Consider the following 24,198-nt stretch of genomic DNA (forward strand, 5'->3'; position numbering starts at 1 on the left):
GACCTGTTATATTACGTGATTGTGATACGTCATTACTGTTCGCTTATTCCCAGGATGGTCTGATGGTTGTAGATAAATGAAACTATCAGTCTTCAATTTACAGGAAATAACATTGAATGAATAACGAATATAAATGCGAATGGGTTTGCTCACTCCTGGTCCAGTGAGGACGGAAGATCATCTGAGTTCAGTTTATATAAAGGGAGCTGATGCTGCCATCGAGTTTTTGTCTAACTCTATGATACAGTTGTTAACCCTTTACATACCAGCAGATGTGCAGATCTCTACAAGACCTGCATTGTGCTCAGCTTGGACAAGATGGCGAACCAAAGACCCGACCTGTTTTATTAAAGCAACATCTGCAAAACACGGTGCGGTTTGAAAAGCAATGGGGGTAGGGGTGAGATTTGGTGGGAGGAACTGTGTGGCAATGGCGGGTGACGGAATCAGTCCTACAAAGGAGACAGGCCTGTCTCTCCCTCACAGTCCCAACCATTGGGTTCCCAGAGTTCCGCATCCTGTTTCGGTAAGATGCACACACCAAGAGCAGGTCGATGGGCCACATCCAACTGCTTCATCCCTCGCTCTGTAACATGTACATAGAACATAGAACATACAGTGCAGAAGGAGGCCATTCGGCCCATCGAGTCTGCACCGACCCACTTAAGTCCTCACTTCCACCCTGTCCCCGTAACCCAATAACCCCTCCTAACCTTTTTGGTACGAAGGGCAATTTAGCGTTGCCAATCCACCTAACCTGCACGCCTTTGGACTGTGGGAGGAAGTCGGAGCGCCCGGAGGAAACCCACGCACACACGGGGGAGAATGTGCAGACTCCGCACAGATAGTGACCCAAGCCGGGAATCGAACCTGGGACCCTGGAGCTGTGAAGCAATTGTGCTAACCACAATGTTACCGTGCTGCCCCGTGTGGTGGGGGCAGTACCTGGGAGTGTGGTGGGGGCAGTACCTGGGAGTGTGGTGGGGGCAGTACCTGGGAGTGTGGTGGGGGCAGTACCTGGTACTGTGGTGAAGGCATTTTCTCAGGCCCTGGGCACCCTGAGGCAGCAGTGCTAACCACTGCGCCACCGTGCCACCCCGGGAAGCTTTGATGTTATTCAAACTTATTGTAACGCGGGTTCTTGAACTTGCTGTACCCGAACAGTGCTCTGGGTGAACCTAAATAATCTTTATTAGTGTCACAAGGAAGCTGACATTAATACTGCAATGAAGTTACTGTGAAAATCCCCTAGTCGCCACATTCCGGCACCTGTTCGGGTAGACAGAGGGAGAATTCAGAATGTCCAAGTCACCCTGTGGGAGGAAACCGGAGCACCCGGAGGAAACCCACGCAGACACGGGGAGAAAGTGCAGATTCCGCAGACAGTGACCCAAGCGGGAATCGAACCGATGACCCAGGCGCTGTGAAGCAACGGTGCTAACCACTGTGCTACCATGCCACATGGCCTGCAGTGGCTCTAGAAGGTGGCTCACTAACACCTTCTGAAGGGCAATTAGGGGTGGGCAATAAATGCCGACCCCGCCAGCGAAGCCCACATCCCGTGAATGAGTTAATAATAAAGAGCAGTGGGGAGAACACTGTGTTCGGGGCCAGCACCGATCGCTTAACCAACACCACTCAAGCAGATTAGCTGGCATTTATCATATTGTTGTTTGTGGTAGTTGTTGCGAGCAGATTAGCAGCCGTGTTCCCCTGATTGAAACGGGGGCGACACTTCAACATGAACTTCATCCTGGGTGTTGGCGTGTTGCAATGTACCCAATTTGACTGCCGCTTCAGGCTTCCTGTAGCCACGCGGGTACGCCATGTGGCTGCCCCTGGAGGCAAAGGCCTTCGACAAGGTCCCTCGTGGCAGACTGGTACAAAAGGTGAAGTCACACGGGATCAGGGGTGAGCTGGCAAGGTGGATACAGAACTGGCTCGGTCATAGAAGGCAGAGAGTAGCAATGGAAGGATGCTTTTCTGATTGGAGGGCTGTAACCAGTGGTGTTCCGCAGGGTTCAGTGCTGGGACCTTTGCTGTCCGTAGTGTATATAAATCATTTGGAGGAAAATGTAACTTGTCTGATTAGTAAGTTTGCAGACGACACAAAGGCTGGTGGAATTGCGGATAGCGATGAGGACTGTCAGAGGATACAACTGCATTTAGATCGTTTGGAGACTTGGGCGGAGAGATGGCAGATGGAGTTTAATCCGGAGAAATGTGAGGTAATGCATTTAGGAAGGTCTAACACATATACAGTGAATGGTACAACCCTCAAGAGTATTGACAGCCAGAAAGATCTAGGAGTACAGGTCCACAGGTCACTGAAAGGGGCAACACAGGTGAAGAAGGTAGTCAAGGAGGCATACGGCATGCTTGCCTTCATTGGCCGGGGCATTGAGTATAAGAATTGGCAAGTCATGTTGCAGCTGTATAGAACCTTAGTTAGGCCACACTTGGAGTATAGTGTTCAATTCTGGTCGCCACACTGCCAGAAGGATGTGGAGGCTTTAGAGAGGGTGCAGAAGAGATTTACCAGGATGTTGCCTGGGATGGAGGGCATTAGCTATGAGGAGCGGTTGAATAAACTCGGTTTGTTCTTGCTGGAACGAAGGAGGTTGAGGGGCGACCTGATATAGGTCTACAAAATTATGAGGGGCATAGACAGAGTGGATAGTCAGAGGCTTTTCCCCAGGGTAGAGGGTCCAATTACTAGGGGGCATATGTTTAAGGTGCGCGGGGCAATGGTTAGAGGAGATGTACGAGGCAAGTTTTTTGCACAGAGGGTAGTGGGTGCCTGGAACTCGCTCCCGGAGGAGGTGGTGGAAGCAGGGACGATAGTGACATTTAAGGGGCATCTTGACAAATACATGAATAGGATGGGAATAGAGGGATACGGACCCAGGAAGTGTAGAAGATTGTAGTTTAGTCGGGCAGCATGGTCAGTGCAGGCTCGGACGGCCGAAGGGCCTGTTCCTGTGCTGTACTTTAATTTGTTCTTTGTTCAGACATCTTGAGATCGGTTTAATAAAAGCCTCTCACAGAAACACGCTGATGAAGACCGCTGCCGTTCTGCTTGCAACCCTGGAGTTTGAGTTGTGTCAGGCGCTATACCAACACACGTCTTCCTTTGTATGGTTACAGGAAATACTGCCGCTACGCTTCGAGCTGGAGGAGATCCGCCCGAAGCTGGACTCTGCCATTTCCCAGCTGAAGACCTGTGGGGAGGAATGGGAAGATCCCATTCTTCTTCAGGCCTCCGACGTCCAGCGTGTATTCCTGAATCCCAATGTGGTGGGTGGAGTGCTGCCCGGGAAGACCATCGTTCAGGACTGTGCACCGTACAGGCCACTGCAGAGCAACCTGGAGATCTTGCTGAAGAAAAATCTCATTTGGTTGGCTGACGGCAAGGAAGAGCCAAGGGTCCTCAGCCTGGGCGCCACCCCCTACAGAATACCCATGGGGGCCGAATTCAACCGCCTCAATATCGATATATTTGGGAAGCACTTCCCCTGTGCCAGGAACCAGTTTCTCGCTCAGCTCCAGCGAGGGATTGGCACCTTGCAGGGTTCCTTGTACTGTGTTATGTCCCTGGAGCCATGCCTGTGGCAGCAAATGTATTTGTTCTGCCAGAGCTCCTTAGGCCTCCACCAGGAAAGGGACTTTGAGGGGCAGATGGTGCTGGAGAATGATATGTCGACTGGCCGCAGAGCTCAGAGTCACAAAGGCGGAGGGTTCAAGCCACACCCCGATGACGTGAGTGCATAACCCAGGCGGGCGCACCCGGTGGGTGCAGTCAGAGGCGTGAATGTACGATGGTTTAATTGTTCTGTGCTTGATTATGTGAACCTGGTAACTGATCGATGCTCGCCGTGCTTGATCATTCGAGCCTGGGTGTTGACTCAGAGGAAAGTAGCATCACCCCACAGAAAGATGCGGAGCTGTAAGCATCAGTGCAGTCAATCTTGTGATTTCAGAGACATTTTAAAAAGTCTGTGAATAAACCTGTTGTGCAATTATAAACTAGCGTCAGACCTGTTATATTACGTGATTGTGATACGTCATTACTCTTTGTTTATTCCCAGGATGGTCTGATGGTTGTAGATAAATGAAACTATCAGTCTTCAATTTACAGGAAATAACATTGAATGAATAACGAATATAAATGCGAATGGGTTTGCTCACTCCTGGTCCAGTGAGGACGGAGGATCATCTGAGTTCAGTTTATATATATGGAGCTGATGCTGCCATCGAGTTTTTGTCTAACTCTATGATACAGTTGTTAACCCTTTACATACCAGCAGATGTGCAGATCTCTACAAGACCTGCATTGTGCTCAGCTTGGACAAGATGGCGAACCAAAGACCCGACCTGTTTTATTAAAGCAACATCTGCAAAACACGGTGCGGTTTGAAAAGCAATGGGGGTAGGGGTGAGATTTGGTGGGAGGAACTGTGTGGCAATGGCGGGTGACGGAATCAGTCCTACAAAGGAGACAGGCCTGTCTCTCCCTCGCAGTCCCAACCACTGGGTCCCCAGAGTTCCGCATCCTGTTTCGGTAAGATGCACACACCAAGAGCAGGCCAATGGGCCACATCCAACTGCTTGATCCCTCGCTCTGTAACATGTACATCGAACATAGAACATACAGTGCAGAAGGAGGCCATTCGGCCCATCGGGTCTGCACCGACCCACTTAAGTCCTCACTTCCACCCTGTCCCCGTAACCCAATAACCCCTCCTAACCTTTTTGGACACGAAGGGCAATGTAGCGTGGCCAATCCACCTAACCTGCACGTCTTTGGACTGTGGGAGGAAGTCGGAGCGCCCGGAGGAAACCCACGCAGACACGGGGGAGAATGTGCAGACTCCGCACAGATAGTGACCCAAGCCGGGAATCGAACCTGGGACCCTGGAGCTGTGAAGCAATTGTGCTAACCACAATGCTACCGTGCTGCCCCGTGTGGTGGGGGCAGTACCTGGGAGTGTGGTGGGGGCAGTACCTGGGAGTGTGGTGGGGGCAGTACCTCTGAGCGTGGTGAAGGCATTTTCTCGGGCCCTGGGCACCCTGAGGCAGCAGTGCTAACCGCTGCGCAACCGCGCCACCCCGGGAAGCTTTGATGTTATTCAAAGTTATTGTAACGCGGGTTCTTGAACTTGCTGTACCCGAACATCGCTCTGGGTGAACCTAAATAATCTTTATTAGTGTCACAAGGAAGCTGACATTAATACTGCAATGAAGTTACTGTGAAAATCCCCTAGTCGCCACATTCCGGCACCTGTTCGGGTAGACAGAGGGAGAATTCAGAATGTCCAAGTCACCCTGTGGGAGGAAACCGGAGCACCCGGAGGAAACCCACGCACACACGGGGAGAACGTGCAGACTCCGCAGACAGTGACCCAAGCGGGAATCGAACCGATGACCCAGGCGCTGTGAAGCAACGGTGCTAACCACTGTGCTACCCTGCCACATGGCCTGCAGTGGCTCTAGAAGGTGGCCCACTAACACCTTCTGAAGGGCAATTAGGGATGGGCAATAAATGCCGACCCCGCCAGCGAAGCCCACATCCCGTGAATGAGTTAATAATAAAGAGCAGTGGGGACAACACTGTGTTCGGGGCCAGCACCGATCGCTTAACCAACACCACTCAAGCAGATTAGCTGTCATTTATCATATTGTTGTTTGTGGTAGTTGTTGCGAGCAGATTAGCAGCCGTGTTCCCCTGATTGAAACGGGGGCGACACTTCAACATGAACTTCATCCTGGGTGTTGGCGTGTTGCAATGTACCCAATTTGACTGCCGCTTCAGGCTTCCTGTAGCCACGCGGGTACGCCATGTGGCTGCCCCTGGAGGCAGAGGCCTTCGACAAGGTCCCTCGTGGCAGACTGGTACAAAAGGTGAAGTCACACGGGATCAGGGGTGAGCTGGCAAGGTGGATACAGAACTGGCTCGGTCATAGAAGGCAGAGAGTAGCAATGGAAGGATGCTTTTCTGATTGGAGGGCTGTGACTAGTGGTGTTCCGCAGGGTTCAGTGCTGGGACCTTTGCTGTCCGTAGTGTATATAAATCATTTGGAGGAAAATGTAACTTGTCTGATTAGTAAGTTTGCAGACGACACAAAGGCTGGTGGAATAGCGGATAGCGATGAGGACTGTCAGAGGATACAACTGCATGTAGATCGTTTGGAGACTTGGGCGGAGAGATGGCAGATGGAGTTTAATCCGGAGAAATGTGAGGTAATGCATTTAGGAAGGTCTAACACATATACAGTGAATGGTACAACCCTCAAGAGTATTGACAGCCAGAAAGATCTCGGTGTACAGGTCCACAGGTCACTGAAAGGGACAACACAGGTGAAGAAGGTAGTCAAGGAGGCATACGGCATGCTTGCCTTCATTGGCCGGGGCATTGAGTATAAGAATTGGCAAGTCATGTTGCAGCTGTATAGAACCTTAGTTAGGCCGCACTTGGAGTATAGTGTTCAATTCTGGTCGCCACACTGCCAGAAGGATGTGGAGGCTTTAGAGAGGGTGCAGAAGAGATTTACCAGGATGTTGCCTGGGATGGAGGGCATTAGCTATGAGGAGCGGTTGAATAAACTCGGTTTGTTCTCACTGGAACGAAGGAGGTTGAGGGGCGACCTGATATAGGTCTACAAAATTATGAGGGGCATAGACAGAGTGGATAGTCAGAGGCTTTTCCCCAGGGTAGAGGGTCCAATTACTAGGGGGCATATGTTTAAGGTGCGCGGGGCAATGGTTAGAGGAGATGTACGAGGCAAGTTTTTTGCACAGAGGGTAGTGGGTGCCTGGAACTCGCTCCCGGAGGAGGTGGTGGAAGCAGGGACGATAGTGACATTTAAGGGGCATCTTGACAAATACATGGATAGGATGGGAGTAGAGGGATACGGACCCAGGAAGTGTAGAAAATAGAAAATAGAAAATAGAAAATACAGCACAGAACAGGCCCTTCGGCCCACGATGTTGTGCCAAACCTTTGTCCTAGATTAATCATAGATTATCACTGAATTTACAGTGCAGAAGGAGGCCACCCGGCCCCCCGAGCCCGCACCAGCCCCCGGAAAGAGCACCCCACCCAAACCCAACACCCCCACCCAACACCAAGGGCAATTTGGACATTAAGGGCAATTTATCATTGGCCAATTCACCTAACCCGCACATCTTTGGACTGTGGGAGGAAACCGGAGCACCCGGAGGAAACCCACGCAGACACGGGGAGGACGTGCAGACTCCGCACAGACAATGACCCAAGCCGGAATCGAACCTGGGACCATGGAGCTGTGAAGCAATTGCGTTATCCACAATGCTACCGTGCTGCCCTTAAGAACAAATAAATCTACACTATATCATTTTACCGTCATCCATGTACCTATCCAATAGCTGCTTGAAGGTCCCTAATGTTTCCGACTCAACTACTTCCACAGGCAGTGCATTCCATGCCCCCACTACTCTCTGGGTAAAGAACCTACCTCTGATATCCCTCCTATATCTTCCACCTTTCACCTTAAATTTATGTCCCCTTGTAATGGTGTGTTCCACCCGGGGAAAAAGTCTCTGATGGAGAAGATTGTAGTTTAGTCGGGCAGCATGGTCGGTGCAGGCTTGGACGGCCGAAGGGCCTGTTCCTGTGCTGTACTTTAATTTGTTCTTTGTTCAGCCATCTTGAGATCGGTTTAATAAAAGCCTCTCACAGAAACACGCTGATGAAGACCGCTGCCCTTCTGCTTGCAACCCTGGAGTTTGAGTTGTGTCAGGCGCTATACCAACACACGTCTTCCTTTGTATGGTTACAGGAAATACTGCCGCTACGCTTCGAGCTGGAGGAGATCCGCCCGAAGCTGGACTCTGCCATTTCCCAGCTGAAGACCTGTGGGACGGAATGGGAAGATCCCATTCTTCTTCAGGCCTCCGACGTCCAGCGTGTATTCCTGAATCCCAATGTGGTGGGTGGAGTGCTGCCCGGGAAGACCATCGTTCAGGACTGGGCACCGTACAGGCCACTACAGAGCAACCTGGAGATCTTGCTGAAGAAAAATCTCATTTGGTTGGCTGACGGCAAGGAAGAGCCAAGGGTCCTCAGCCTGGGCGCCACCCCCTACAGAATACCCATGGGGGATGATTACAACCGCCTCAGTATCGATATATTTGGGAAGCACTTCCCCTGTGCCAGGAACCAGTTTCTCGCTCAGCTCCAGCGAGGGATTGGCACCTTGCAGGGTTCCTTGTACTGTGTTATGTCCCTGGAGCCATGCCTGTGGCAGCAAATGTATTTGTTCTGCCAGAGCTCCTTAGGCCTCCACCAGGAAAGGGACTTTGAGGGGCAGATGGTGCTGGAGAATGATATGTCGACTGGCCGCAGAGCTCAGAGTCACAAAGGCGGAGGGTTCAAGCCACACCCCGATGACGTGAGTGCATAACCCAGGCGGGCGCACCCGGTGGGTGCAGTCAGAGGCGTGAATGTACGATGGTTTAATTGTTCTGTGCTTGATTATGTGAACCTGGTAACTGATCGATGCTCGCCGTGCTTGATCATTCGAGCCTGGGTGTTGACTCAGAGGAAAGTAGCATCACCCCACAGAAAGATGCGGAGCTGTAAGCATCAGTGCAGTCAATCTTGTGATTTCAGAGACATTTTAAAAAGTCTGTGAATAAACCTGTTGTGCAATTATAAACTAGCGTCAGACCTGTTATATTACGTGATTGTGATACGTCATTACTCTTTGTTTATTCCCAGGATGGTCTGATGGTTGTAGATAAATGAAACTATCAGTCTTCAATTTACAGGAAATAACATTGAATGAATAACGAATATAAATGCGAATGGGTTTGCTCACTCCTGGTCCAGTGAGGACGGAAGATCATTGGAGTTCAGATTATATATATGGAGCTGATGCTGCCATCGAGTTTTTGTCTAACTCTATGATACAGTTGTTAACCCTTTACATACCAGCAGATGTGCAGATCACTACAAGACCTGCATTGTGCTCAGCTTGGACAAGATGCCGAACCAAAGACCCGACCTGTTTTATTAAAGCAACATCTGCAAAACACGGTGCGGTTTGAAAAGCAATGGGGGTAGGGGGTGAGATTTGACGGGAGGAACTGTGTGGCAATGGCGGGTGACGGAATCAGTCCTACAAAGGAGACAGGCCTGTCTCTCCCTCGCAGTCCCAACCACTGGGTTCCCAGAGTTCCGCATCCTGTTTCGGTAAGATGCACACACCAAGAGCAGGCCAATGGGCCACATCCAACTGCTTGATCCCTCGCTCTGTAACATGTACATCGAACATAGAACATACAGTGCAGAAGGAGGCCATTCGGCCCATCGGGTCTGCACCGACCCACTTAAGTCCTCACTTCCACCCTGTCCCCGTAACCCAATAACCCCTCCTAACCTTTTTGGACACGAAGGGCAATGTAGCGTGGCCAATCCACCTAACCTGCACGTCTTTGGACTGTGGGAGGAAGTCGGAGCGCCCGGAGGAAACCCACGCAGACACGGGGGAGAATGTGCAGACTCCGCACAGATAGTGACCCAAGCCGGGAATCGAACCTGGGACCCTGGAGCTGTGAAGCAATTGTGCTAACCACAATGCTACCGTGCTGCCCCGTGTGGTGGGGGCAGTACCTGGGAGTGTGGTGGGGGCAGTACCTGGGAGTGTGGTGGGGGCAGTACCTGGGAGTGTGGTGAAGGCATTTTCTCGGGCCCTGGGCACCCTGAGGCAGCAGTGCTAACCACTGCGCCACCGCGCCACCCCGGGAAGCTTTGATGTTATTCAAAGTTATTGTAACGCGGGTTCTTGAACTTGCTGTACCCGAACATCGCTCTGGGTGAACCTAAATAATCTTTATTAGTGTCACAAGTAAGCTGACATTAATACTGCAATGAAGTTACTGTGAAAATCCCCTAGTCGCCACATTCCGGCACCTGTTCGGGTAGACAGAGGGAGAATTCAGAATGTCCAAGTCACCCTGTGGGAGGAAACCGGAGCACCCGGAGGAAACCCACGCAGACACGGGGAGAACGTGCAGACTCCGCAGACAGTGACCCAAGCGGGAATCGAACCGATGACCCAGGCGCTGTGAAGCAACGGTGCTAACCACTGTGCTACCATGCCACATGGCCTGCAGTGGCTCTAGAAGGTGGCCCACTAACACCTTCTGAAGGGCAATTAGGGGTGGGCAATAAATGCCGACCCCGCCAGCGAAGCCCACATCCCGTGAATGAGTTAATAATAAAGAGCAGTGGGGAGAACACTGTGTTCGGGGCCAGCACCGATCGCTTAACCAACACCACTCAAGCAGATTAGCTGGCATTTATCAGATTGTTGTTTGTGGTAGTTGTTGCGAGCAGATTAGCAGCCGTGTTCTCCTGATTGAAACGGGGGCGACACTTCAACATGAACTTCATCCTGGGTGTTGGCGTGTTGCAATGTACCCAATTTGACTGCCGCTTCAGGCTTCCTGTAGCCACGCGGGTACGCCATGTGGCTGCCCCTGGAGGCAGAGGCCTTCGACAAGGTCCCTCGTGGCAGACTGGTACAAAAGGTGAAGTCACACGGGATCAGGGGTGAGCTGGCATGGTGGAGACAGAACTGGCTCGGTCATAGAAGGCAGAGAGTAGCAATGGAAGGATGCTTTTCTGATTGGAGGGCTGTAACCAGTGGTGTTCCGCAGGGTTCAGTGCTGGGACCTTTGCTGTCCGTAGTGTATATAAATAATTTGGAGGAAAATGTAACTTGTCTGATTAGTAAGTTTGCAGACGACACAAAGGCTGGTGGAATTGCGGATAGCGATGAGGACTGTCAGAGGATACAACTGCATTTAGATCGTTTGGAGACTTGGGCGGAGAGATGGCAGATGGAGTTTAATCCGGAGAAATGTGAGGTAATGCATTTAGGAAGGTCTAACACATATACAGTGAATGGTACAACCCTCAAGAGTATTGACAGCCAGAAAGCTCTAGGTGTACAGGTCCACAGGTCACTGAAAGGGGCAACACAGGTGAAGAAGGTAGTCAAGGAGGCATACGGCATGCTTGCCTTCATTGGCCGGGGCATTGAGTATAAGAATTGGCAAGTCATGTTGCAGCTGTATAGAACCTTAGTTAGGCCGCACTTGGAGTATAGTGTTCAATTCTGGTCACCACACTGCCAGAAGGATGTGGAGGCTTTAGAGAGGGTGCAGAAGAGATTTACCAGGATGTTGCCTGGGATGGAGGGCATTAGCTATGAGGAGCGGTTGAATAAACTCGGTTTGTTCTCGCTGGAACGAAGGAGGTTGAGGGGCGACCTGATAGAGGTCTACAAGATTATGAGAAGCATGGACAGAGTGGATAGTCAGAGGCTTTACCCCAGGGTAGAGGGTCCAATTACTAGGGGGCATATGTTTAAGGTGCGCGGGGCAATGGTTAGAGGAGATGTACGAGGCAAGTTTTTTGCACAGAGGGTAGTGGGTGCCTGGAACTCGCTCCCGGAGGAGGTGGTGGAAGCAGGGACGATAGTGACATTTAAGGGGCATCTTGACAAATACATGAATAGGATGGGAATAGAGGGATACGGACCCAGGAAGTGTAGAAGATTGTAGTTTAGTCGGGCAGCATGGTCGGTTCAGGCTTGGAGGGCCGAAGGGCCTGTTCCTGTGCTGTACTTTAATTTGTTCTTTGTTCAGACATCTTGAGATCGGTTTAATAAAAGCCTCTCACAGAAACACGCTGATGAAGACCGCTGCCCTTCTGCTTGCAACCCTGGAGTTTGAGTTGTGTCAGGCGCTATACCAACACACGTCTTCCTTTGTATGGTTACAGGAAATACTGCCGCTACGCTTCGAGCTGGAGGAGATCCGCCCGAAGCTGAACTCTGCCATTTCCCAGCTGAAGACCTGTGGGACGGAATGGGAAGATCCCATTCTTCTTCAGGCCTCCGACGTCCAGCGTGTATTCCTGAATCCCAACGTGGTGGGTGGAGTGCTGCCCGGGAAGACCATCGTTCAGGACTGTGCACCGTACAGGCCACTGCAGAGCAACCTGGAGATCTTGCTGAAGAAAAATCTCATTTGGTTGGCTGACGGCAAGGAAGAGCCAAGGGTCCTCAGCCTGGGCGCCACCCCCTACAGAATACCCATGGGGGCTGATTACAACCGCCTCAGTATCAATATATTTGGGAAGCACTTCCCCTGTGCCAGGAACCAGTTTCTCGCTCAGCTCCTGCGAGGGATTGGCACCTTGCAGGGTTCCTTATACTGTGTTATGTCCCTGGAGCCATGCCTGTGGCAGCAAATGTATTTGTTCTGCCAGAGCTCCTTAGGCCTCCACCAGGAAAGGGACTTTGAGGGGCAGATGGTGCTGGAGAAAGATATGTCGACTGGCCGCAGAGCTCAGAGTCACAAAGGCGGAGGGTTCAAGTCACACCCCGATGACGTGAGTGCATAACCCAGGCGGGCACACCCGGTGGGTGCAGTCAGAGGCGTGAATGTTCAATGGTTTAATTATTCTGTGCTTGATTATGTGAACCTGGTAACTGCTCGTGCTCACCGTGCTTGATCATTCGAGCCTGGGTGTTGACTCAGAGGAAAGTAGCATCACCCCACAGAAAGATGCGGAGCTGTAAGCATCAGTGCAGTCAATCTTGTGATTTCAGAGACATTTTAAAACGTGTGTGAATAAACCTGTTGTGCAATTATAAACTAGCGTCAGACCTGTTATATTACGTGATTGTGATACGTCATTACACTTTGCTTATTCCCAGGATGGTCTGATGGTTGTAGATAAATGAAACTATCAGTCTTCAATTTACAGGAAATAACATTGAATGAGTAACGAATATGAATGCGAATGGGTTTGCTCACTCCTGGTCCAGTGAGGACGGAGGATCATCTGAGTTCAGTTTATATAAAGGGAGCTGATGCTGCCATCGAGTTTTTGTCTAACTCTATGATACAGTTGTTAACCCTTTACATACCAGCAGATGTGCAGATCTCTACAAGACCTGCATTGTGCTCAGCTTGGACAAGATGGCGAACCAAAGACCCGACCTGTTTTATTAAAGCAACATCTGCAAAACACGGTGCGGTTTGAAAAGCAATGGGGGTAGGGGTGAGATTTGGTGGGAGGAACTGTGTGGCAATGGCGGGTGACGGAATCAGTCCTACAAAGGAGACAGGCCTGTCTCTCCCTCGCAGTCCCAACCACTGGGTCCCCAGAGTTCCGCATCCTGTTTCGGTAAGATGCACACACCAAGAGCAGGCCAATGGGCCACATCCAACTGCTTGATCCCTCGCTCTCTAACATGTTCATAGAACATAGAACATACAGTGCAGAAGGAGGCCATTCGGCCCATCGAGTCTGCACCGACCCACTTAAGTACCTCACTTCCACCCTGTCCCCGTAACCCAATAACCCCTCCTAACCTTTTTGGACACGAAGGGCAATGTAGCGTGGCCAATCCACCTAACCTGCACGTCTTTGGACTGTGGGAGGAAGTCGGAGCACCCGGGGGAAACCCACGCACACACGGGGAGGACGTGCAGACTCCGCACAGATAGTGACCCAAGCCGGGAATCGAACCTGGGACCCTGGAGCTGTGAGGCAATTGTGCTAACCACAATGCTACCGTGCTGCCCCGTGTGGTGGGGGCAGTACCTGGGAGTGTGGTGGGGGCAGTACCTGGGAGTGTGGTGGGGGCAGTACCTGGGAGTGTGGTGAAGGCATTTTCTCGGGCCCTGGGCACCCTGAGGCAGCAGTGCTAACCGCTGCGCCACCGTGCCACCCCGGGAAGCTTTGATGTTATTCAAAGTTATTGTAACGCGGGTTCTTGAACTTGCTGTACCCGAACATCGCTCTGGGTGAACCTAAATAATCTTTATTAGTGTCACAAGGAAGCTGACATTAATACTGCAATGAAGTTACTGTGAAAATCCCCTAGTCGCCACATTCCGGCACCTGTTCGGGTAGACAGAGGGAGAATTCAGAATGTCCAAGTCACCCTGTGGGAGGAAACCGGAGCACCCGGAGGAAACCCACGCAGACACGGGGAGAACGTGCAGACTCCGCACAGACAGTGACCGAGCGGGGAATCGAACCGATGACCCAGGCGCTGTGAAGCAACGGTGCTAACCACTGTGCTACCCTGCCACATGGCCTGCAGTGGCTCTAGAAGGTGGCCCACTAACACCTTCTGAAGGGCAATTAGGGGTGGGCAATAAATGCCGACCCCGCCAGCGAAGCCCACATCCCGTGAATGAGTTAATAATAAAGAGCAGTGGGGAGAACACTGTGTTCGGGGCCAGCACCGATCGCTTAACCAACACCACTCAAGCAGATTAGCTGGCATTTATCAGATTGTTGTTTGTGGTAGTTGTTGCGAGCAGATTAGCAGCCGTGTTCCCCTGATTGAAACGGGGGCGACACTTCAACATGAACTTCATCCTGGGTGTTGGCGTGTTGCAATGTACCCAATTTGACTGCCGCTTCAGGCTTCCTGTAGCCACGCGGGTACGCCATGTGGCTGCCCCTGGAGGCAGAGGCCTTCGACAAGGTCCCTCGTGGCAGACTGGTACAAAAGGTGAAGTCACACGGGATCAGGGGTGAGCTGGCATGGTGGAGACAGAACTGGCTCGGTCATAGAAGGCAGAGAGTAGCAATGGAAGGATGCTTTTCTGATTGGAGGGCTGTAACCAGTGGTGTTCCGCAGGGTTCAGTGCTGGGACCTTTGCTGTCCGTAGTGTATATAAATAATTTGGAGGAAAATGTAACTTGTCTGATTAGTAAGTTTGCAGACGACACAAAGGCTGGTGGAATTGCGGATAGCGATGAGGACTGTCAGAGGATACAACTGCATTTAGATCGTTTGGAGACTTGGGCGGAGAGATGGCAGATGGAGTTTAATCCGGAGAAATGTGAGGTAATGCATTTAGGAAGGTCTAACACATATACAGTGAATGGTACAACCCTCAAGAGTATTGACAGCCAGAAAGCTCTAGGTGTACAGGTCCACAGGTCACTGAAAGGGGCAACACAGGTGAAGAAGGTAGTCAAGGAGGCATACGGCATGCTTGCCTTCATTGGCCGGGGCATTGAGTATAAGAATTGGCAAGTCATGTTGCAGCTGTATAGAACCTTAGTTAGGCCGCACTTGGAGTATGGTGTTCAATTCTGGTCACCACACTGCCAGAAGGATGTGGAGGCTTTAGAGAGGGTGCAGAAGAGATTTACCAGGATGTTGCCTGGGATGGAGGGCATTAGCTATGAGGAGCGGTTGAATAAACTCGGTTTGTTCTCGCTGGAACGAAGGAGGTTGAGGGGCGACCTGATAGAGGTCTACAAGATTATGAGAAGCATGGACAGAGTGGATAGTCAGAGGCTTTACCCCAGGGTAGAGGGTCCAATTACTAGGGGGCATATGTTTAAGGTGCGCGGGGCAATGGTTAGAGGAGATGTACGAGGCAAGTTTTTTGCACAGAGGGTAGTGGGTGCCTGGAACTCGCTCCCGGAGGAGGTGGTGGAAGCAGGGACGATAGTGACATTTAAGGGGCATCTTGACAAATACATGAATAGGATGGGAATAGAGGGATACGGACCCAGGAAGTGTAGAAGATTGTAGTTTAGTCGGGCAGCATGGTCGGTTCAGGCTTGGAGGGCCGAAGGGCCTGTTCCTGTGCTGTACTTTAATTTGTTCTTTGTTCAGACATCTTGAGATCGGTTTAATAAAAGCCTCTCACAGAAACACGCTGATGAAGACCGCTGCCCTTCTGCTTGCAACCCTGGAGTTTGAGTTGTGTCAGGCACTATACCAACACACGTCTTCCTTTGTATGGTTACAGGAAATACTGCCGCTACGCTTCGAGCTGGAGGAGATCCGCCCGAAGCTGAACTCTGCCATTTCCCAGCTGAAGACCTGTGGGACGGAATGGGAAGATCCCATTCTTCTTCAGGCCTCCGACGTCCAGCGTGTATTCCTGAATCCCAACGTGGTGGGTGGAGTGCTGCCCGGGAAGACCATCGTTCAGGACTGGGCACCGTACAGGCCACTGCAGAGCAACCTGGAGATCTTGCTGAAGAAAAATCTCATTTGGTTGGCTGACGGCAAGGAAGAGCCAAGGGTCCTCAGCCTGGGCGCCACCCCCTACAGAATACCCATGGGGGCTGATTACAACCGCCTCAGTATCAATATATTTGGGAAGCACTTCCCCTGTGCCAGGAACCAGTTTCTCGCTCAGCTCCTGCGAGGGATTGGCACCTTGCAGGGTTCCTTATACTGTGTTATGTCCCTGGAGCCATGCCTGTGGCAGCAAATGTATTTGTTCTGCCAGAGCTCCTTAGGCCTCCACCAGGAAAGGGACTTTGAGGGGCAGATGGTGCTGGAGAAAGATATGTCGACTGGCCGCAGAGCTCAGAGTCACAAAGGCGGAGGGTTCAAGTCACACCCCGATGACGTGAGTGCATAACCCAGGCGGGCACACCCGGTGGGTGCAGTCAGAGGCGTGAATGTTCAATGGTTTAATTATTCTGTGCTTGATTATGTGAACCTGGTAACTGCTCGTGCTCACCGTGCTTGATCATTCGAGCCTGGGTGTTGACTCAGAGGAAAGTAGCATCACCCCACAGAAAGATGCGGAGCTGTAAGCATCAGTGCAGTCAATCTTGTGATTTCAGAGACATTTTAAAACGTGTGTGAATAAACCTGTTGTGCAATTATAAACAAGCGTCAGACCTGTTATATTACGTGATTGTGATACGTCATTACACTTTGCTTATTCCCAGGATGGTCTGATGGTTGTAGATAAATGAAACTATCAGTCTTCAATTTACAGGAAATAACATTGAATGAGTAACGAATATAAATGCGAATGGGTTTGCTCACTCCTGGTCCAGTGAGGACGGAGGATCATCTGAGTTCAGTTTATATAAAGGGAGCTGATGCTGCCATCGAGTTTTTGTCTAACTCTATGATACAGTTGTTAACCCTTTACATACCAGCAGATGTGCAGATCACTACAAGACCTGCATTGTGCTCAGCTTGGACAAGATGGCGAACCAAAGACCCGACCTGTTTTATTAAAGCAACATCTGCAAAACACGGTGCGGTTTGAAAAGCAATGGGGGTAGGGGTGAGATTTGACGGGAGGAACTGTGTGGCAATGGCGGGTGATGGAATCAGTCCTACAAAGGAGACAGGCCTGTCTCTCCCTCACAGTCCCAACCACTGGGTCCCCAGAGTTCCGCATCCTGTTTCGGTAAGATGCACACACCAAGAGCAGGCCAATGGGCCACATCCAACTGCTTGATCCCTCGCTCTCTAACATGTTCATAGAACATAGAACATACAGTGCAGAAGGAGGCCATTCGGCCCATCGAGTCTGCACCGACCCACTTAAGTACCTCACTTCCACCCTGTCCCCGTAACCCAATAACCCCTCCTAACCTTTTTGGACACGAAGGGCAATGTAGCGTGGCCAATCCACCTAACCTGCACGTCTTTGGACTGTGGGAGGAAGTCGGAGCACCCGGGGGAAACCCACGCACACACGGGGAGGACGTGCAGACTCCGCACAGATAGTGACCCAAGCCGGGAATCGAACCTGGGACCCTGGAGCTGTGAGGCAATTGTGCTAACCACAATGCTACCGTGCTGCCCCGTGTGGTGGGGGCAGTACCTGGGAGTGTGGTGGGGGCAGTACCTGGGAGTGTGGTGGGGGCAGTACCTGGTAGTGTGGTGAAGGCATTTTCTCGGGCCCTGGGCACCCTGAGGCAGCAGTGCTAACCACTGCGCCACTGTGCCACCCCGGGAAGCTTTGATGTTATTCAAAGTTATTGTAACGCGGGTTCTTGAACTTGCTGTACCCGAACAGTGCTCTGGGTGAGCCTAAATAATCTTTATTAGTGTCACAAGTAAGCTGACATTAATACTGCAATGAAGTTACTGTGAAAATCCCCTAGTCGCCACATTCCGGCACCTGTTCGGGTAGACAGAGGGAGAATTCAGAATGTCCAAGTCACCCTGTGGGAGGAAACCGGAGCACCCGGGGGAAACCCACGCAGACACGGGGAGAACGTGCAGACTCCGCAGACAGTGACCCAAGCGGGAATCGAACCCGGGACCCAGGCGCTGTGAAGCAACGGTGCTAACCACTGTGCTACCATGCCACATGGCCTGCAGTGGCTCTAGAAGGTGGCTCACTAACACCTTCTGAAGGGCAATTAGGGGTGGGCAATAAATGCCGACCACGCCAGCGAAGCCCACATCCCGTGAATGAGTTAATAATAAAGAGCAGTGGGGAGAACACTGTGTTCGGGGCCAGCACCGATCGCTTAACCAACACCACTCAAGCAGATTAGCTGGCATTTATCAGATTGTTGTTTGTGGTAGTTGTTGCGAGCAGATTAGCAGCCGTGTTCCCCTGATTGAAACGGGGGCGACACTTCAACATGAACTTCATCCTGGGTGTTGGCGTGTTGCAATGTACCCAATTTGACTGCCGCTTCAGGCTTCCTGTAGCCACGCGGGTACGCCATGTGGCTGCCCCTGGAGGCAGAGGCCTTCGACAAGGTCCCTCGTGGCAGACTGGTACAAAAGGTGAAGTCACACGGGATCAGGGGTGAGCTGGCAAGGTGGATACAGAACTGGCTCGGTCATAGAAGGCAGAGAGTAGCAATGGAAGGATGCTTTTCTGATTGGAGGGCTGTAACCAGTGGTGTTCCGCAGGGTTCAGTGCTGGGACCTTTGCTGTCCGTAGTGTATATAAATCATTTGGAGGAAAATGTAACTTGTCTGATTAGTAAGTTTGCAGACGACACAAAGGCTGGTGGAATTGCGGATAGCGATGAGGACTGTCAGAGGATACAACTGCATTTAGATCGTTTGGAGACTTGGGCGGAGAGATGGCAGATGGAGTTTAATCCGGAGAAATGTGAGGTAATGCATTTAGGAAGGTCTAACACATATACAGTGAATGGTACAACCCTCAAGAGTATTGACAGCCAGAAAGATCTAGGTGTACAGGTCCACAGGTCACTGAAAGGGGCAACACAGGTGAAGAAGGTAGTCAAGGAGGCATACGGCATGCTTGCCTTCATTGGCCGGGGCATTGAGTATAAGAATTGGCAAGTCATGTTGCAGCTGTATAGAACCTTAGTTAGGCCGCACTTGGAGTATAGTGTTCAATTCTGGTCGCCACACTGCCAGAAGGATGTGGAGGCTTTAGAGAGGGTGCAGAAGAGATTTACCAGGATGTTGCCTGGGATGGAGGGCATTAGCTATGAGGAGCGGTTGAATAAACTCGGTTTGTTCTCACTGGAACGAAGGAGGTTGAGGGGCGACCTGATATAGGTCTACAAAATTATGAGGGGCATAGACAGAGTGGATAGTCAGAGGCTTTTCCCCAGGGTAGAGGGTCCAATTACTAGGGGGCATATGTTTAAGGTGCGCGGGGCAATGGTTAGAGGAGATGTACGAGGCAAGTTTTTTGCACAGAGGGTAGTGGGTGCCTGGAACTCGCTCCCGGAGGAGGTGGTGGAAGCAGGGACGATGGTGACATTTAAGGGGCATCTTGACAAATACATGGATAGGATGGGAGTAGAGGGATACGGACCCAGGAAGTGTAGAAAATAGATAATAGAAAATAGAAAATACAGCACAGAACAGGCCCTTCGGCCCACGATGTTGTGCCAAACCTTTGTCCTAGATTAATCATAGATTATCACTGAATTTACAGTGCAGAAGGAGGCCACCCGGCCCCCCGAGCCCGCACCAGCCCCCGGAAAGAGCACCCCACCCAAACCCAACACCCCCACCCAACACCAAGGGCAATTTGGGCATTAAGGGCAATTTATCATTGGCCAATTCACCTAACCCGCACATCTTTGGACTGTGGGAGGAAACCGGAGCACCCGGAGGAAACCCACGCAGACACGGGGAGGACGTGCAGACTCCGCACAGACAATGACCCAAGCCGGAATCGAACCTGGGACCATGGAGCTGTGAAGCAATTGCGTTATCCACAATGCTACCGTGCTGCCCTTAAGAACAAATAAATCTACACTATATCATTTTACCGTCATCCATGTACCTATCCAATAGCTGCTTGAAGGTCCCTAATGTTTCCGACTCAACTACTTCCACAGGCAGTGCATTCCATGCCCCCACTACTCTCTGGGTAAAGAACCTACCTCTGATATCCCTCCTATATCTTCCACCTTTCACCTTAAATTTATGTCCCCTTGTAATGGTGTGTTCCACCCGGGGAAAAAGTCTCTGATGGAGAAGATTGTAGTTTAGTCGGGCAGCATGGTCGGTGCAGGCTTGGACGGCCGAAGGGCCTGTTCCTGTGCTGTACTTTAATTTGTTCTTTGTTCAGCCATCTTGAGATCGGTTTAATAAAAGCCTCTCACAGAAACACGCTGATGAAGACCGCTGCCCTTCTGCTTGCAACCCTGGAGTTTGAGTTGTGTCAGGCGCTATACCAACACACGTCTTCCTTTGTATGGTTACAGGAAATACTGCCGCTACGCTTCGAGCTGGAGGAGATCCGCCCGAAGCTGGACTCTGCCATTTCCCAGCTGAAGACCTGTGGGACGGAATGGGAAGATCCCATTCTTCTTCAGGCCTCCGACGTCCAGCGTGTATTCCTGAATCCCAATGTGGTGGGTGGAGTGCTGCCCGGGAAGACCATCGTTCAGGACTGGGCACCGTACAGGCCACTACAGAGCAACCTGGAGATCTTGCTGAAGAAAAATCTCATTTGGTTGGCTGACGGCAAGGAAGAGCCAAGGGTCCTCAGCCTGGGCGCCACCCCCTACAGAATACCCATGGGGGATGATTACAACCGCCTCAGTATCGATATATTTGGGAAGCACTTCCCCTGTGTCAGGAACCAGTTTCTCGCTCAGCTCCAGCGAGGGATTGGCACCTTGCAGGGTTCCTTGTACTGTGTTATGTCCCTGGAGCCATGCCTGTGGCAGCAAATGTATTTGTTCTGCCAGAGCTCCTTAGGCCTCCGCCAGGAAAGGGACTTTGAGGGGCAGATGGTGCTGGAGAATGATATGTCGACTGGCCGCAGAGCTCAGAGTCACAAAGGCGGAGGGTACAAGCCACACCCCGATGACGTGAGTGCATAACCCAGGCGGGCACACCCGGTGGGTGCAGTCAGAGGCGTGAATGTTCAATGGTTTAATTATTCTGTGCTTGATTATGTGAACCTGGTAACTGCTCGATGCTCACCGTGCTTGATCATTCGAGCCTGGGTGTTGACTCAGAGGAAAGTAGCATCACCCCACAGAAAGATGCGGAGCTGTAAGCATCAGTGCAGTCAATCTTGTGATTTCAGAGACATTTTAAAACGTGTGTGAATAAACCTGTTGTGCAATTATAAACTAGCGTCAGACCTGTTATATTACGTGATTGTGATACGTCATTACACTTTGCTTATTCCTAGGATGGTCTGATGGTTGTAGATAAATGAAACTATCAGTCTTCAATTTACAGGAAATAACATTGAATGAGTAACGAATATGAATGCGAATGGGTTTGCTCACTCCTGGTCCAGTGAGGACGGAAGATCCTCTGAGTTCAGTTTATATAAAGGGAGCTGATGCTGCCATCGAGTTTTTGTCTAACTCTATGGTACAGTTGTTAACCCTTTACATACCAGCTGATGTGCAGATCACTACAAGGCCTGCATTGTGCTCAGCTTGGACAAGATGGCGAACCAAAGACCCGACCTGTTTTATTAAAGCAACATCTGCAAAACACGGTGCGGTTTGAAAAGCAATGGGGGTAGGGGTGAGATTTGGTGGGAGGAACTGTGTGGCAATGGCGGGTGACGGAATCAGTCCTACAAAGGAGACAGGCCTGTCTCTCCCTCGCAGTCCCAACCACTGGGTCCCCAGAGTTCCGCATCCTGTTTCGGTAAGATGCATACACCAAGAGCAGGCCGATGGGCCACATCCAACTGCTTCATCCCTCGCTCTGTAACATGTACATCGAACATAGAACATACAGTGCAGAAGGAGGCCATTCAGCCCATCGAGTCTGCACCGACCCACTTAAGCCCTCACTTCCACCCTGTCCCCGTAACTCAATAAGCCCTCCTAACCTTTTTGGACACAAAGGGCAATTTAGCACGGCCAATCCGCCTAACCTGCACGTCTTTGGACTGTGGGAGGAAGTCGGAGCACCCGGAGGAAACCCACGCACACACGGGGAGGATGTGCAGACTCCGCACAGATAGTGACCCAAGCCGGAAATCGAACCTGGGACCCTGGAGCTGTGAAGCAACTGTGCTATCCACTTGTGCTATCGTGCTGCCCACATTAAAAAAATATATTCAATCCCACACACGCACATCCCGTTAATTTTCACAGTACGGATCATCCATGCAATGGATTTTCACCTGCGTAAACATGTCACGCTGTAATTTCGCTCTCCCAACAGTGGTGGCACTACAGCAGTTCAGTTCCACCCCTCACAGTTCCTTGGTCCGCATGTTATGGAGACTCCAAACAGCTCCCTCCCTGATTCCCGCATCGCCTATGGATTTTATTTTTAAAAAACGCTATCTAAATCTCCGAGTCAAATCGAAACATAGTGAGAAAATGGCTGACTTAAAACCTGGGTCTGAGTGAGCCCTGATCAAAATCTTGTTGTCTGACCGTAAAGCGCCTGATTACGCGTCTGAGCAAAATCCCGGCCTTGAGTGGGGGGGTGGGGGGGGGGGGGAGGGGGGGTGGGGGGAGCCGCGATTTGGCTCATTGCCCTCCATGGGATCTTGCTGTGCGCAAGAGGGGCCTTTCGGCGCCCTCTCAAAAAAACTGGAGGCGGAAGCCGGGCGGCGTGGTGGCACGGTGGGTTAGCACGGCTGCCTCACGGCGCCAGGGACCCGGGTTCGACTCCGGACCTTGGGTGACTGTGCGGAGTCTGCACGTTCTCCCCGTGTCTGCGTGGGTTCCCTCCGGGTGCTCCGGTTTACTCCCATAGTGCAAATGTGTGCAGGTTAGGTGGATTGGCCGTGATAAATTGCCCCCTAGTGTCCAAAGATGTGAAGGTTAGGTGGGGTTACAGTGATAGGGCGGGCGAGTGGGCCTCGGTAGCGTGCTCTTTCAGAGGATTGGTGCATACTCGATGGGCCGAATGGCCTCCTTCTGCACTGTAGGGATTCGTATTCTGTGAATATTATCTGCCCAAAAGTTTCATCACGCCGGGAAAAGGTACGCTTTGAAAAGTCGTTCAATTTCAAATTAAAAAACACGTCTGTAAAGTTGTTCAGCTAAGGACACTTTATTAAATATTAACAGCAGATTAGTTATATGTGTGGGCTCTGCGATACTTGGAGTTCACCAGTAGGTGATCATTCACAGAGAGAATCTGCACCTGATGTTCCCCTTATCATGAGCGGTAATTAATTTATCAGGCCTGCGTTGCCTGGCGACGCCAACTGAGGCCTTTAATTACATTCCGGAGAAAGTTATTGATCAGCTGGCGTTTGGTAAATCTAATTATTGTCCCACGCATTTGTGGATCTCCAGAGCCCAGGGGGTTCCGCGCAGTGCGCAAAGGAAACCCTGTTGAGTGGGCTGAGACTAACTAGGCCGCCTCGTCAATCAGCCTCCTGTCGGTACGGCGTGCCAACACAACAGGGGGAGGGAGGGGAGGAGTTGGAGCCTGTGCCTCTGTTACTTAGCAGGAGGCTGAAAGGGAGGGATGAAAACGACTGGCATTCATTCAGTGGATTGTCCGTGCTAAATTGCCCCTTAGTGTCCAAAGATGTGCAGGTTAGGTGGATTGGCCGTGCTAAATTGCCCTTAGTGTCCAAAGATGTGCAGATTAGGTAGATTGTCCGTGCTAAATTGCCCCTTAGTGTCCAAAGATGTGCAGGTTAGGTGGATTGGCCGTGCTAAATTGCCCCTTAGTGTCCAAAGATGTGCAGGTTAGGTGGATTGGCCGTGCTAAATTGCCCCTTAGTGTCCAAAGACGTGCAGGATAGGTGGATTGGCCGTGCTAAATTGCCCCTTACTGTTCAAAGATGTGCAGGGTAGGTGGATTGGCCATGATCAATTGCCCCTGGCTGTCCAAAGATGTACAGGTTAGGTGGATTGGCCATGATACGTTGCCCCTTAGTGTCCAATAATGTGCAGGTTAGGTGGATTGGCCATGCTAAATTGCCCCTTAGTGTCCAATAATA

The 24,198-nt window shown here is 51.2% G+C and overlaps 5 protein-coding genes across 8 annotated transcripts in view; all 5 read left to right on the forward strand.

The window, feature by feature from the left end:
• Positions 1–4,026, forward strand: part of LOC140404709 (histidine N-acetyltransferase-like) — a 43,046-nt gene extending 39,020 nt beyond the window's left edge. For all 4 annotated transcript variants that reach the window (XM_072493387.1, XM_072493388.1, XM_072493389.1 and 1 more), the window contains one exon: positions 3,148–4,026. In XM_072493387.1, coding sequence (XP_072349488.1) covers positions 3,148–3,771 — 624 coding nt within the window. In that variant the 3' untranslated portion in view covers positions 3,772–4,026. The remainder of the gene's footprint in view (positions 1–3,147) is intronic.
• Positions 4,027–4,292: 266 nt separating this feature from the next.
• Positions 4,293–8,696, forward strand: LOC140404711 (histidine N-acetyltransferase-like). The gene is made up of 2 exons (XM_072493391.1): positions 4,293–4,406; positions 7,818–8,696. The coding sequence occupies exons 1-2, from the start codon at positions 4,308–4,310 to the stop codon at positions 8,439–8,441; spliced, it is 723 nt and encodes a 240-aa protein (XP_072349492.1). The 5' UTR covers positions 4,293–4,307; the 3' UTR covers positions 8,442–8,696.
• Positions 8,697–10,504: 1,808 nt separating this feature from the next.
• On the forward strand, positions 10,505–12,708 carry LOC140404712 (histidine N-acetyltransferase-like). The gene is made up of 2 exons (XM_072493392.1): positions 10,505–10,911; positions 11,831–12,708. The coding sequence occupies exons 1-2, from the start codon at positions 10,510–10,512 to the stop codon at positions 12,452–12,454; spliced, it is 1,026 nt and encodes a 341-aa protein (XP_072349493.1). The 5' UTR covers positions 10,505–10,509; the 3' UTR covers positions 12,455–12,708.
• Positions 12,709–14,212: 1,504 nt separating this feature from the next.
• On the forward strand, positions 14,213–16,724 carry LOC140404713 (histidine N-acetyltransferase-like). Its single transcript, XM_072493393.1, has 2 exons — positions 14,213–14,924; positions 15,844–16,724. The coding sequence occupies exons 1-2, from the start codon at positions 14,523–14,525 to the stop codon at positions 16,465–16,467; spliced, it is 1,026 nt and encodes a 341-aa protein (XP_072349494.1). The 5' UTR covers positions 14,213–14,522; the 3' UTR covers positions 16,468–16,724.
• Positions 16,725–18,322: 1,598 nt separating this feature from the next.
• On the forward strand, positions 18,323–21,391 carry LOC140404714 (histidine N-acetyltransferase-like). The gene is made up of 2 exons (XM_072493394.1): positions 18,323–18,935; positions 20,513–21,391. The coding sequence occupies exons 1-2, from the start codon at positions 18,534–18,536 to the stop codon at positions 21,134–21,136; spliced, it is 1,026 nt and encodes a 341-aa protein (XP_072349495.1). The 5' UTR covers positions 18,323–18,533; the 3' UTR covers positions 21,137–21,391.
• Positions 21,392–24,198: the final 2,807 nt, after the last annotated feature.

Source organism: Scyliorhinus torazame, chromosome 31 (genome assembly GCF_047496885.1).
Source record: "Scyliorhinus torazame isolate Kashiwa2021f chromosome 31, sScyTor2.1, whole genome shotgun sequence".
Taxonomy (NCBI): Eukaryota; Metazoa; Chordata; class Chondrichthyes; order Carcharhiniformes; family Scyliorhinidae; genus Scyliorhinus; species Scyliorhinus torazame.